General features: G+C 48.3%; 1 protein-coding gene and 1 long non-coding RNA gene across 5 annotated transcripts in view; one reads left to right on the top strand and one right to left on the bottom strand.

Moving 5' to 3' along the window:
- Positions 1 to 3,343: 3,343 nt before the first annotated feature.
- LOC308468901 lies at positions 3,344 to 3,742 on the top strand. Its single transcript, XR_013981938.1, has 2 exons — positions 3,344 to 3,499; positions 3,594 to 3,742. It is a non-coding gene; the product is annotated as an uncharacterized lncRNA (long non-coding RNA).
- Positions 3,743 to 10,615: 6,873 nt separating this feature from the next.
- The window catches only part of ODF2 (outer dense fiber of sperm tails 2), a 34,180-nt gene continuing 31,491 nt past the window's right edge, over positions 10,616 to 13,304 (bottom strand). For all 4 annotated transcript variants that reach the window (XM_080990862.1, XM_080990863.1, XM_080990864.1 and 1 more), the window contains 2 exons: positions 11,884 to 12,009; positions 10,616 to 11,551 (listed from right to left, as the gene is read on the bottom strand). In XM_080990862.1, the coding sequence (XP_080846988.1) occupies positions 11,378 to 11,551; positions 11,884 to 12,009 (300 nt within the window). In that variant the 3' untranslated portion in view covers positions 10,616 to 11,377. The remainder of the gene's footprint in view (positions 11,552 to 11,883; positions 12,010 to 13,304) is intronic.

Below are 13,304 nucleotides of genomic sequence, written 5' to 3' on the forward strand. Positions count from 1 at the left end.
GCGGCGGTAGCGGAGCCCCTACACAGACTCCTGGACAAGCGGGCCCCTTGGGTGTGGGGCCAGCGCCAGGAGGCCGCATTCCAGGCAGTCAAGGACTTGCTTGTCTCAAACTCGGTCTTGGCACACTTCGACGAGAGGCTGCCGGTGGTGCTAGCATGCGACGCCTCACCCTATGGCATTGGAGCTGTCCTGGGGCACCAACTCCCGGATGGAAGAGAGGTACCGGTGGCGTACTTTTCCCAGACACTCAACACAACCGAGCGGAACTACTCGCAAATCGACAAGGAGGGTCTGGCAATCGTAAAGGGAGTAAAAAAATTCCATGATTTCTTGTACGGGCGGCCCTTCACCGTGGTGACTGACCACAAGCCGTTGCTTGGCTTGTTTGCCCCCGAAAAGCAGACCCCCCAAGTGCTGTCTCCTCGCGTCCTCAGGTGGTCAATTTTCCTTGCCAGCTACCAGTATGCACTGATTCACCGACCTGGGAAGGCGATGGGCCATGCGGACGCCCTCAGCAGGCTACCACTACCGGAAACAGGCCCTGACCCAGCACCTGCACAAGAGGTTATGAGCCTGGAGCTGCTTCCCGACCGCCCCATTCAGGCACAAGAAGTTGCACACCATTCCAAGAAAGATAGGGTCATCTCCCGGGTCCTGGACTGGGTGTGGAGGGGATGGCCCAGCAGCAGCCCCGGGCCAGAATTCGCCGGCTACACAACCCGCAAACATGAACTGTCGGCCCACAAGGGGTGCCTGTTATGGGGAAGCAGAGTCGTTGTTCCCCAGCCCCTCTGCAAAAGGGTCCTCACAGCCCTACACGAGACACATCCAGGGGTAGTAAGAATGAAGGCCCTTGCCAGGAGTTATGTGTGGTGGCCGGGGATCGATGGAGAGATAGAGGCCTGGGTCAAACACTGCCAGGCCTGCCAAGAATCCCGCCCAGATCCCCCAAGGGCCCCAGTCCAGTCCTGGGAGTCCGCCCGAGCACCATGGTCACGCCTGCATGTGGATTTCGCTGGCCCCTTTCAGGGGAAAACATTCTTCATAGTGGTGGACTCCTACACCAAATGGCTGGAAGTCGCACTGGTACCGTCCACTTCCACGTCCGCAGCCATCCGGGTACTACGCAGGCTGTTTGCAACCCACGGGCTCCCTGACACTCTCGTCTCAGACAACGGGACTGCATTTACGTCAGGAGAATTCCAAACCTTCACAGCGCAGAACGCCATCCGCCACATCCGTTCGGCGCCGTTCCACCCTGCCACCAATGGCCAAGCAGAACGCATGGTGCGGACCACCAAGGACACCCTTCGCCGCATGACGCAAGGGGACTGGGAGTACCGCCTTGCCACATTCCTTCTAGCACAGCACAGCACCCCCAGCTCAACGACTGGCCGGAGCCCCGCTGAACTACTAATGGGTCGGCGCCTTGCAATCAGATTGGACCGCCTTCACCCCGATAGAGCTCAGGATGAGGTAGTGGTGGGGGAAGGCAGGAACCCCCGGACCTTCGAGGCCCAGGACCCAGTGTACGCAAAGAATTTTGGGGCAGGCCCAGCATGGGTACCCGCCACAATCACCAGGGTCACTGGCCCCGTGTCGTACGAGGTGCTAACGGATGGGGGGCAATGCTGGCGCCGCCACTGCGACCAGATACGGCGACGATTCCCGGGAGAAAACCAGGAGGAGGACAGGTCAGAGGAGTCCCAAGGGAACAGCGGGGCAGTGAGGCCCATAGAGCAGGAGGGGCCAGCAGGAGAGGCAGAATCAGTAAATACAGAGAGGACCCGTGAGGCCGAAAGGACACCGGAACCAGAACCACGACTGAGCGAGCCGGTTGCACCAGACCAAACAGCCGCATCACAGCCAGCATCCTTGGAACACGAGCCAGAACCCGGAGCCCGGACCAGGGAACACCCCAGGCCACAACGCACACGTAGGCCGCCGGCATACCTTGAGGACTATGAATGCGACCTCCCGGGCAGGACTGGAACTTAGAGGGGAGGGGTGTTATGTACTGAGTTGAATAGGATCCAAACTGAAGCAGTCTGATTGGTCCTAGAACAATGCAGCAGTATGATTGGTTGGCAGGAACCACCCAATCCTGCTCCAGATAGAAGTGAATCCACAACCTGATTGGCTTACAGTAGAATTCCAGAATTAGCCAATCATGTGCAGCCCATTGTGAAAATAATGTATATAAAGCAGATACTGTGAGGGGACATTTATTCATTCCTCCTCACCACTATGAGCTGAATAAAGAGCATGAAATCACTTTGCGACTCTGAGTATATTTCACCACTTTAGCTAATGGGGCCTCCTCCTGCTGCCACACTGCCGCTGCACAATTTCTGTTTTCATCCTGAAGCAAAGTTCTTAACCCGAGGTAGTATTTCTGGGTTAGCAGAGTCCGTAACCTGAAGTGTATGTAACCCGAGGTACCACTGTAGTCAAGAACCTTAGGAAGAGCTACACAGCGGACACTAGTGGAAGAAGAAGTCATAACAGCCAAGAGACATAATATGTACCGGTACTCAAGAATAGTATGAAGAGCGACACAGTGGCCACTAGTGGAAGGAAAAGATATAACAGCCAAGAGACTTCATCGCTCTCTCACTGCCTCCGTTTCTTCCACTTCTATTTGCCAGGAGGTGATGGGACCAGTGGCCATTTAAAAATGATAATTATTATAATAATTATAAGTTGTGTGTCCTTGTTTCTTAATTTAATCCTTTTACATTGTTTTGTATGATTTGTGGTATTTTAGGTATTGTGGTTTGCTGCTATTTTTGTCGATTATAGATGAGTAATTCTTCATTGTAATTGATAAGTGTACAGTGGTGCCTCGCAAGACGAAATTAATTCGTTCCGCAAGTCTCTTCGTCTTGCGAGTTTTTCGTCTTGCGATGCACGGTTTCCCATAGGAATGCATTGAAAATCAATTAATGCGTTCCTAGGGAAACCGCCTTCAGACCAGGTCCGGGGACAGTCTGTCCCCGGACCTCTTCTGAAGGCTGGGGGGGGGGGACACAAGGGCTTTTCTTCCCACCCCCAGCATTTTAAAAAACCCCGGGACAGCGGAGGACTTCTCCGCTGTCCGGGCGATCTTAAAATGCTGGCGGGCGGCATTTTAAAATCGCCCCGGGACAGCGGAGGACTTCTCCGCTGTCCGGGGCGATTTAAAAGCCCCTGGGAAGGCGGGCAGGGGGGACAAAGACTTTCACCCCCCGCCCGCCTTCAGAAGGTGTTCCCGCCCACCGCCCCGCTTCGGAGCAGCGTTCCAAAGCGGGGCGGCTGGGGCAGGTGTTCCCGCCCCCCCCGCCCCGCTTCGGAACAGCGTTCCGAAGCGGGGCGGCTGGGGCAGGTGTTCCCGCCCCCCCCGCCCCGCTTCGGAACAGCGTTCCGAAGCGGGGCGGCTGGGGCAGGTGTTCCCGCCCCCCCGCCCCGCTTCGGAGCACCGGGAGAAGCGATCTCCCCGCAGCCCCTTGCTTCAAAAGAGGTCCGGGGGCAGCGGGAAGCGCTTCCCGCTGTCCCCGGACCTGGGGCTGCGGGGAGAAGATCGCTTCTCCCCACCGCCCCTTGCTTCAAAAGAGAAGACCCGCTGTCCCCGGGGCAAGCTTCGTTTTGCGAAGCAAGCCCATAGGGAAATTCGTCTTGCGAGGCAACTCGAAAACGAAAAAACCTTTCGTTTTGCGAGTTTTTCGTCTCGCGAGGCGTTCGTCTTGCGGGGTACCACTGTAAACTGTTTGTTACCTGCCGATGTTTAATTTTGGTGTTTGCTATTGGATTCTAATGCATTATTGCATACTGCTTTATTTGGTATAAGTTGTTTATTTTAAAGTTATTGTGACTTTTCATGTAGGATCTGATTGTTACTATTAATGTTTGATGTTTTATTATTTTAGTGTTCTGTTGGAAGCCGCCCAGAGTGGCTGGGGAACCCAGCCAGATGGGCGGCGTATAATAATAATAATAATAATAATAATAATAATAATAATATAATTAGAGGGAATAGAATCATCCTTGAAGAAAGGCCTGTCAAGAACATGCCCAGGTCCTATCGACCTAAGCTGGTGCCCCCTTCCCAGCCCCACTCCCTGCTGAGGCCAGCACCCCACTTCGAGCCTTTGCGGAATTTCCGTGGGAGGGGCCATAAGCGAGAGCCCAGTTGCGTTGTGGGTTGGGTCTCGCCTATCCCAGAAACGCTCCCCCCCCCATACTTAGGGCGCGAGACGATGAGCTCAAGAAAACCCTTTCCATACACTGTTGCACCAAGCACCACTTATATTTCATTAATCAAGACTCGGTTTCCTTTTTGTTTTTGAAACCCCTTATCAATATGAACAAGGACTTGTGAATGAACTCTGTATTTGCATACTACTGCGTCTAGACCAATAAAAAGCGTCGGATTTTCACAGCTAGCCAATAGCGTTCAGCGGATAGCGGCCTCTAGTGGACAGAATCTCTTCCCATTCAAGCTGCCTTTCCCCTCTGCAAGGTCGAACTTTTGCGCGCTTGTCTGAGCGGCCGCTGGGAGAACAATGGATTCAGTCTATTAAAACGTCATTAGCTAGGCTTCGATTGCTCAGCTGATACTTTGTTGCAATAAATGTGTCAAAACCCCTCGCCCATAGACTGTCAGCTTAGAAAAACCTTAAACCTTCAGAAAATCATATAAAATAAGTAGTTTGACCAATTGTCTTCATTCCAACACCATTTTGGCCTTAAGAAAAAGGACTTCCTTCCCCACCACCTCCTGCCATAACCCTGCAAGCGTGGGGGCACGTACACCCCCACCCCCACCCCAGGGAAGTGTCCAGAGTGTCAATTGCTGAGCAGTTAGCTGACTAAAGAAACCCAGAACCCACCACCGAACTTGCCCCAGGGCCTGGGTGCGCAAAGGGATTTATATCGTACCTTTGGATGGTGTGTACTTAAGAGGCGTTGAGACATGTTTGCCTTTGTCAGTCTTGTACCTGGACATGTTTTGCCTATGCTAATTTGTAAATCCCTCTGTAACCCTCCCCTTTCATGACATGTCAGTGATGTAAAGATGACGTGTCAATGATGCTGTACAAACTGTATTCTGGGATATTGTGGGAAGTTTTAAAAGTCAATGTCACCCCATACTCAGGGTTCTTGCTCCTGTGGGAACCTGTTGCGCAACAATAAATATCTTTGTCTACTGACCGCTGTTTCGCTCTGGTTTGTGACTGGGATTCCCTTCCTTTCTGGCTGCACGAGGATCTGGGCTGCTGAATAGCCTCACACCCCATAAACTTTCCCTTTCAGTGGGGAGACTGACACCCTGCCAACCCATGTGGATCCAGAACCATTGCCAAAACCATCAGGCTCACATTCACGTGGATGGCCACCCACCTCTCAGCTCTCCCTCCCCAGCTGGTGGAGACCAGTGCCCAGCATTACTGGGAGGGTACACTCTATCTTGCCAGCTTTGCCAGCTCATACCTCCAGGTTCCAAGATATCATCCCGCCCATGCAAGTAAGACCTCCAGCCTCTCCACCATACAAAAGAGATACAAAAGGAATTCTCTGGACAATGCCTCCATTGCCAACAACTGAAGAACAACGGCCCATAAGAGGGGCAATGAAAAAGCAAGCTGGCTCCCAAACTGACCAAATGTTTTCTCTGCAAGGTCAAAGGAAAATGGAAAAGCCTCCCCATTGTCTTTTCATTCACAAAACCTGTCTTAAGGGTATATCTGTGTATGAATAGGGTGAGCCTGTGACCTGGCTCAGGAACTATTTGTCACTACAAAAGACTGGCCGGGCTCCCTAGGGTATCCAATCAAGTAAGCATTAACATGTCATCTGCCAGACAGGAGATAAACAATGACAGGAGATAACGCACTCAGATTTCTGCTGTAGACCACCCTTTCTGTGATGTAGGTATTTGTCTGGGGGGTGGTCTTGTGCTACACCCCTTTCTGTGATGTATGTATGATGTTTATGGGGGTGGTCTTGGACTCCAGGGCAGGCAATTTAAAATGTCTATATAAGGGCGGGCACATCTGGGTTCTGGGTTCTCCTCCTTTCCTGCGTGTGAGGGGAGCACCCTGTTGCAACAGTTCAATAAAGATCAGGCTTACGAGCTGCTTTGCTTCTCAGTATTCTCTGGTTGGCCTCTGTTCTTTTCTCCGACCGATGGAAAACCTACAAAGGACTCTATAAGGGCTCTTGTGTCCTCCATAAGGGAATAAGGGCAGATTTCTGTTTATTACACTATCCATGGCATTACTGAGGGATCTATAAGTTCGATCTATTGACTAAGGTGAGTCATAGGCTGTTGATGACAGTATTGTTTACTTTTCCCCCAACATATTTCCAGGAATAAGAGTAAGGTTATTCTAGAGCAACCTCACTGCTTCCACAGTGAGAGTTCACGATAGTCTGAATTACTCTAAATAAATTAAAATTCTCTAAACATATAAATGTTTACAGTAGAACTTGCCAGTTGCTTTACCTTGTAAATTTTAAGTTTTAAATATAATTTGTCCATCTAGCAATGAATAAAATTAAAATAAAAACATAAATATATACAGAGTAAGACAGTATTGTAAATCAAGTATAAAAGGTGCTCTTCTAGCAGTGGGGTTATATATAATGAAGAGAGAGATATAAAGAGTAAACTACATCTTACAGCTATCAAATCAGGACAGTAAAGAAATTGATATGAATATGAAGGTATCAAGGGTGGCCATCAATGTTAGTCTGCTGTACATACTAAATTACAGATGTTCTCATTTTTAATAATGATTTCACCCTGAGTAGCAGAGCTGCCACACTTTGAAGTCAGTGTCCCAGGGACATTCCAGTGTTAAAAGCAAGAGCGAGATAATTAGAGTAGCACTTGGTATGCTTCATAAATACTGAATTTGAGCTTCGGAGCATGGTGACTCTACTCATGTGAGGATTTTAAAGAATCCCCCCAGGACCATTCAAATCGCAGCCTGTGCCAGTGGACTCCTTTCTTGCCAGTGCGCTAAGTGAAAGGACAGCATGATTTAAGATGGCAAGAGATCACGAGGGCTGGGCAATATCTGCTTTCCAACATTGTGACTTCTCAATATGGCAGTGTATTACGATGTCGGAAAGGAGGTGTGGAGGAAGAAAGCAATTGCCAGCCACAGAGATGATTAACCTCACCATACAGAGCAACGGGCTGAGCTCCTGTTGCTCAGTCCCTGCTCCTGCCCACCTAGCAGTTTGAAAGCCCGCCAGTGCAAGTAGATAAATAGGTACCGCTCCGGCGGGAAGGTAAACGGCGTTTCCGTGTGCTGCTCTGGTTCGCCAGAAGCGGCTTAGTCCTGCTGGCCACATGACCCGGAAGCTGCATGCCAGCTCCCTCGGCCAATAAAGCGAGATGAGCACCACAACCCGAGTCGGCCACGACTGGACCTGATGGTCAGGGGTCCCTTTACCTTTTACACAGCTTCTGCCTAATCCTGGTGAGGCCAGGCGGTCAGCGCTGACCCGGGCTTCCTGGAACAGCCAGCAGTGGCGCATTCCGGCAGTAGTCTTGCCATACAAGCAGCAGCTACCAGAAGCCACCGTTCCACTCGGAGGAAGCAGGCAGCCTGCCAGCGCTCACATGTCCAGGGAAAGAAATGAAGGTGCTGGGTGGCTGGCAGGCAAGCAAGCACCACTCCTAAGGCCAGCAGCTGGGATGCAAAGGGAGGGAGTCGGGTGGCCTGATTGAAGGGCACGATGCTGGCTGTGAGCAGGGCCAGGGATTCGTGACACATCACTTGACTGAGAATTCTGAAATCACTCTCAAGATTTTAATTTTAAACCAGTTTCAGGCAATGTATCAATACATCATGCAGGCCCATAGATAATGGTAAGCTTTGCACAGACATTATGTAAAACTGAGTTAGATACGCCCCTCCACCAACTCAGTGACTATAAGGTGAAATAAAAATGGCTATAATTGTTTTCCTTTTCATGGAAGTAGATAAAATATGCAAGCATAGCTGCTGCTGTAAACCTGCCAAACCGCATGCATATAGACCCAGGGATTTGACAGTGTCTATCAGAGATGGATGCTGTTTGCAGGCATGGCCATCCCTTCTGAGCAATTGCGATGTGGTTACTCTACAAGCAGAAACTAAGTGTTTTGGGATAGGCATAATACAAATCAAAGGCAATGGTAGGAAAAAACAGAACGTGGATTCTCAGCACAGAGCGAGCTGTGTCACTCCTCCCCACAGAAGAAAAGTTTTCCCAGTTCCACATAAAAAATTATCAGTTTTCAATCCATCCCTGAAATCCCTGAGGGAGCTCCCTAGGGAAATGATTCACTTTGGACACTAAGCTATGTCTCATATCCATTCATGATGTGTCCAATGCTGACCATACTTCTCAACAATTAATCATATATCTGTTGGTTGCTGCTCATCTTGTGTGAAATGATGCATCTTGTTAGTCTATGGATCTATGATTTAAAATAGTTGTGTTTGTTGGCATTTCAAAAAAACCTGACTCATACAATACATTCTGCTAGGGGTGATGCAGAACTCTCTGACTTTGCTACTGCTTGGGGGCTGTTTGTGATTTATATGACCAAAGAATCTCATGGATGGAACATTCCCACTAAATAGGGGTTTATTTGGCAACATTCATGAATGGTATGTTTGGTATAAATATGAACTTTGTATTCCACTATGGAAAAGATTTCCCTTTATTCTTTTTACGTGTTCTACGATTACCATATTGGCCCCAATATAAGCCGCAACAATTTGCCATGTGTCTGTTTCAGCAGCGATGCCATAAAAGCCAATTTTTGTAAGGTCGCAAATTTAAGCCGCACTTTTAACTTTTAATGTTCGGAATGTGGGGAAAAAAGTGAGGCTTATACTTAGGCCAATACAGTAAGTACAGACAGGGTGAAACTACAGAATCAGCAGTTTGGTGCAAACAGCCCTTTGGAACTTTCTTCTCTATGAGGGGCACTGGCTATTAAGGGCTGGTGTTGTGATATTTTTATTGTAACAATCTGTATGTGGGCTTTGATATAAATAAAAAAAATGTCCAGTAGCACCTTAGAGACCAACTAAGTTTGTTCTGGGTCTAAGCTTTCGTGTGCATGCACACTTCTTCAGATACACTGAAACAGAAGTCACTAGACCATTATATAGTGGGAAGGTGGGGTGGGGTTTTTCTCAGGAGGGTAATGGGAGATGGGTGATTCACTCATTGGGTATGGTAAACCTGTTGACGACTGTTAAGGTCTGCAATTAGTCCTACAAGAAAAAGCAAGGGATAGTATGCAGATGATTAGCATATGTAATGAGACAGGAATCCAATCTCTCTATTCAGACCAGGTCTCTCCATAGTTTTCAGTTTAGTAATAAGTTGTAATTCAGCAACTTCTCAAGTCTGTTTCTGAAATTCTTTTGTAATAAGACAGCTGCTTTGAGATCATGTATTGAATGTCCTAGGAGATTGACGTTTTCTCCTACTAGCTTCTCTGTCTTGTGATTCCTTTTATATGGGCTTTTATATGTACCGTATTTTTCGCCCTATAGGACGCACTTTTTCCCCTCCAAAAATGAAGGGGAAATGTGTGTGCGTCCTATGGGGCGAATGCAGGCTTTCGCTGAAGCCTGGAGAGCGAGAGGGGTCGGTGCGCACCAACCCCTCTTGCTCTCCAGGCTTCGCGCAGATCTCCGCAAGGCGCGGGAGCCCTGCGCTGGGCTCCCACAGCTTGCAGAGTTGCCTGTTCTGGGGGCTGGGGTCAGGGGAAGCTCGGGCTTCCCCAGCCCCGCACCCGGGGGGAAAATAATTTTTTTCCCCTTTACTTTCCCCCCAAAAAACTAGGTGCGCCTTATGGGACGGTACATCCTATAGGGCAAAAAATACAGTATATATTGTATATGCATATATTATAAAGTTATAAAACAACAACAACAACAAAACATAGACCTGTCCATCAAAATGAAAGACTCTACCCTCCTCTCTTGAATTCTGGACAGTTTGACCAGTCAGGTTGGTTTCATTTCTGGAGGGCAGGAAGATAGAAAACAGTCGTTTTTCAAGGGGGTAGTTGGTGCTAAGACTTGAAGCCCATCCAGCTCCCAACAAGAGGCTGACACTCTTGCCTAAGGTTGGAAATAATTCATACTCTTGGATGGAGGATCCCCAGATGCTGAAGAGGACAAGGCTCCTCAATTTGAATTAGCAATGCGGTTTCACAGAAACTCACTCATGAGTAGCCTAGCAAGCTCATGCCCAGGGGTCAGCAACCTAAGGCCCATGGGCCGGTAGTGGCCCGCAGAGGTCATTTGACCGGCCCATGAGCCACCCCCGAACTGAGCTGCCCACTCACACGCTGCACTAAATCAGCATGGTGCGGGGACTCGCTTCCGCAGCGCCAAAAATCGCGTCTGCGCAGAAGCAGAAAATAGTGGGGGTGCGCGTGTGCTCCAGCCCATGGAGGGATCTCCGCAGGACCGATCTGGCCCAGGCAAGACAAACCTTGCTGACCCCTGCTCATGCCCCAATGTAGTGAGTATCAGTATGTGCAGCACGGAAGCAGGAACAGAGATGTTATTCATCACTTAAGGAAGCTAAAAATAACAGAGACACATAGAGCTTGAAAACAAAAAATCATGGGATATTTTACAAACAAAACATTACTGCTCAACACAAAAGTCACACATGAAAATCACAAGTGTTCAGAGATATGCAGCTCTGGAAAAATGGATCCCAGGAACCTTTACAAGAGTACAGATAGTATGAAACACCTTTCTTTAAAAAGCAGGGCGGGTGCTTTTTCTCCTTCACATACACAATTACTGAAATCACACCTTTAAACTGATACTCACCCCTAGAAAAACTGGAATAATGTAATTAAAAGAAAAAGGAATGGTTTTCACACCAGCTATGTCTGACCCAAGGCATGCTGCTAGCAGACACAACCTTTCATGGGTTCACAATTTTTCAGATGACAATTTTTATTATTATATAAAAAAAACCTAAATATTTTGTTCTGCATTCAACAAACATGATATTTGAAACTCATGGCATAGTGAGAAAATCATACATAAAACATTAATAAAATTAAAAGATGATTAAAACACTGCAGGTTACTTTCAAAACCTCTGTAAGGCACTAAAAGACAAGAAGGGGTGGTAAATGTGCCCCTTGTTGGCCCGCTTTAACATGGCTTATGATACACAATGCAGCCCTTAATGCCACCATATCACCGACATAAAGGCAGGATGAATCTCCCACGCCAACAATACGATGAAGACCCTGAGCTATTTAAGTTCCAAAATCAGATATGGCTTTGAAATAGGTCCACCCAGCCGAGCCTGTAGCAAGAGGGTCCTGGAAGTTAAGGAACAAGGTTTGATCACAGTGGAGATCGAGGACGAATCGGGGAGGAAGATAAGGCACTGTCTCCAAAGACATTGGCGTAAGAGGACTTGAGGAGCTGCACGTAGCTTTGCATGCTTCGGTTGGTGCTCTCAGACTGTTCAAGACGATCCTTCAGGTCATGGAGGCGGCTTTCATACCGACACTCTGCCTGCATGAGGATGAACAAAATGGTTGAAGCGGGGGAAATCACTGCCACACTCAACCCATTTCTACACCAGATCCATTATGGATTCTTCAAATAAGCAAGTAGCAGTTCACCATGCCAAGCAGAAATTCCAGCCTGCTAACCAATTTAGCATATCTTCTATGCTCCCAATCAGTTCCCTGCCCTCCATCCTATTAAAAAAATCCCAAAAACCAACCAACCAACCAACCCACACTCATCTACTTCCTTGCCTCCCTATCATAACACAAGATGGGATGGACCTAAAAGGCCTTAAGAGAGTTAAGAGAGCTGTGCTGCTGCAGAAAGCCACTCACATCATCTTTGCTCCGCCGCAGCTGATTCAGTTCCGTCTTTGTCCTGCTCAGTTGAGTTTCCAAATCTAGCATCTTGGACTGGGCTGTTCTCTCCCTTGCTGCTGCTCGTTCCCTTGTTTGTTCCAGCTTTTGCAGGCAAGGCAATAGAAACAAGACAAACCAATGTTTTGGGCTTTAGCAAAAAAACAAAAAAAGCATCCCTCAAGAACCTTTGGGGAAAGAAAGTGGCTTGACTCCAATTTTCCAAAGCTTCCAAAGCCAGGAAACATTTAAAAAATGTAGCATTCACTTTCCTGTTATATTAGAAACAGGGTTAATCTACATGTGCAATGTTAGCAGGGGAAAGAGCAACAAGATTGGAGGGAAATTTTTGTCCTCACCGCCCCACCCCCCGCGACTAGAGTTGCTTTACAGCCAACACACGTTCTTCACACACACAAACATGTTCTTCAAAATACATGCCCACCTCTCAAGAGTTTGCAAGTAAAGTAACAGGTGTAAAGAACTTGGAGAAGTAAAATGTGTGTATGTGTGTATTGCGGGGAGGGAGCATTGATTTTACTTTAAATATCAAGAGACAGTTCGAGTGGCCCAATACATTATTATCTTTGTATTTATACTTCCCCGCTCTTCCCCACCAAGCTCACACTTCTAATATGAAAGACTAAGAAGAAAGAAAATCAAATCACAAACAAACAAACACAGAGACAGGAAACTTCCTGGGAGCCAGCAGGATATGTAATGGCTAAGTGTTTTGCTTACACTGGAGAGAGCTGGGACCCTATCCACCCACAATTTAATTGAGTGCTCTCTCTCAAGCTGAGCACATCTTCCAGAGCTGTTATAAGGAGAAAAGAGGCTCCTTGCATGGGCTGCTCTCAAGAGCTCCTCAAAAGTAGGATGGGATGGAAGTGTATCAAATATACATGATCTCCTACTAGGGCAATAGGGAAGGGCTCTTTTCAACCCAATTCCCTGGTGGGCAGCCTTGGGGAAAGCTGTGGCAGGGCTGGCTCAAGACATTTGGCACATAGGCGAACCACAAAATGGTGCTCCTCTCCCACCACCAGGGAATAAAGGGTGAGTGAAGATCTATATTAAGAAGGGGGTTGGGGAGAATAAAGATCTACATTGGTTGGGTGGGTGCCTGTTCTGTATCACGCTGGGCGGGTGAAGACCCCAGGAGACCCCAGAGGGCAGCCCTGCCATTTGCTCCCTAGGGGCAGGTGACTAGCAGTGCCTCCTGCTCACCAGGAAGCTGCTGCTGTGGCAACAGGAGACACATTCTCTGAAGGCTGAATCTGCTGCCCCTGCAGATCTTGCTGCCTCACCTCATGGGTGTGATGGCCAAGGCATGTGGAGGAGACTTTTGTACAGTGGGCTACATTTCCAGCCACAGACACCTCTGCCTCCTTCCAGGT

Source organism: Podarcis pityusensis, assembly GCF_964106645.2.
Source record: "Podarcis pityusensis genome assembly, chromosome: Z".
In the NCBI taxonomy this organism is placed as follows: Eukaryota; Metazoa; Chordata; class Lepidosauria; order Squamata; family Lacertidae; genus Podarcis; species Podarcis pityusensis.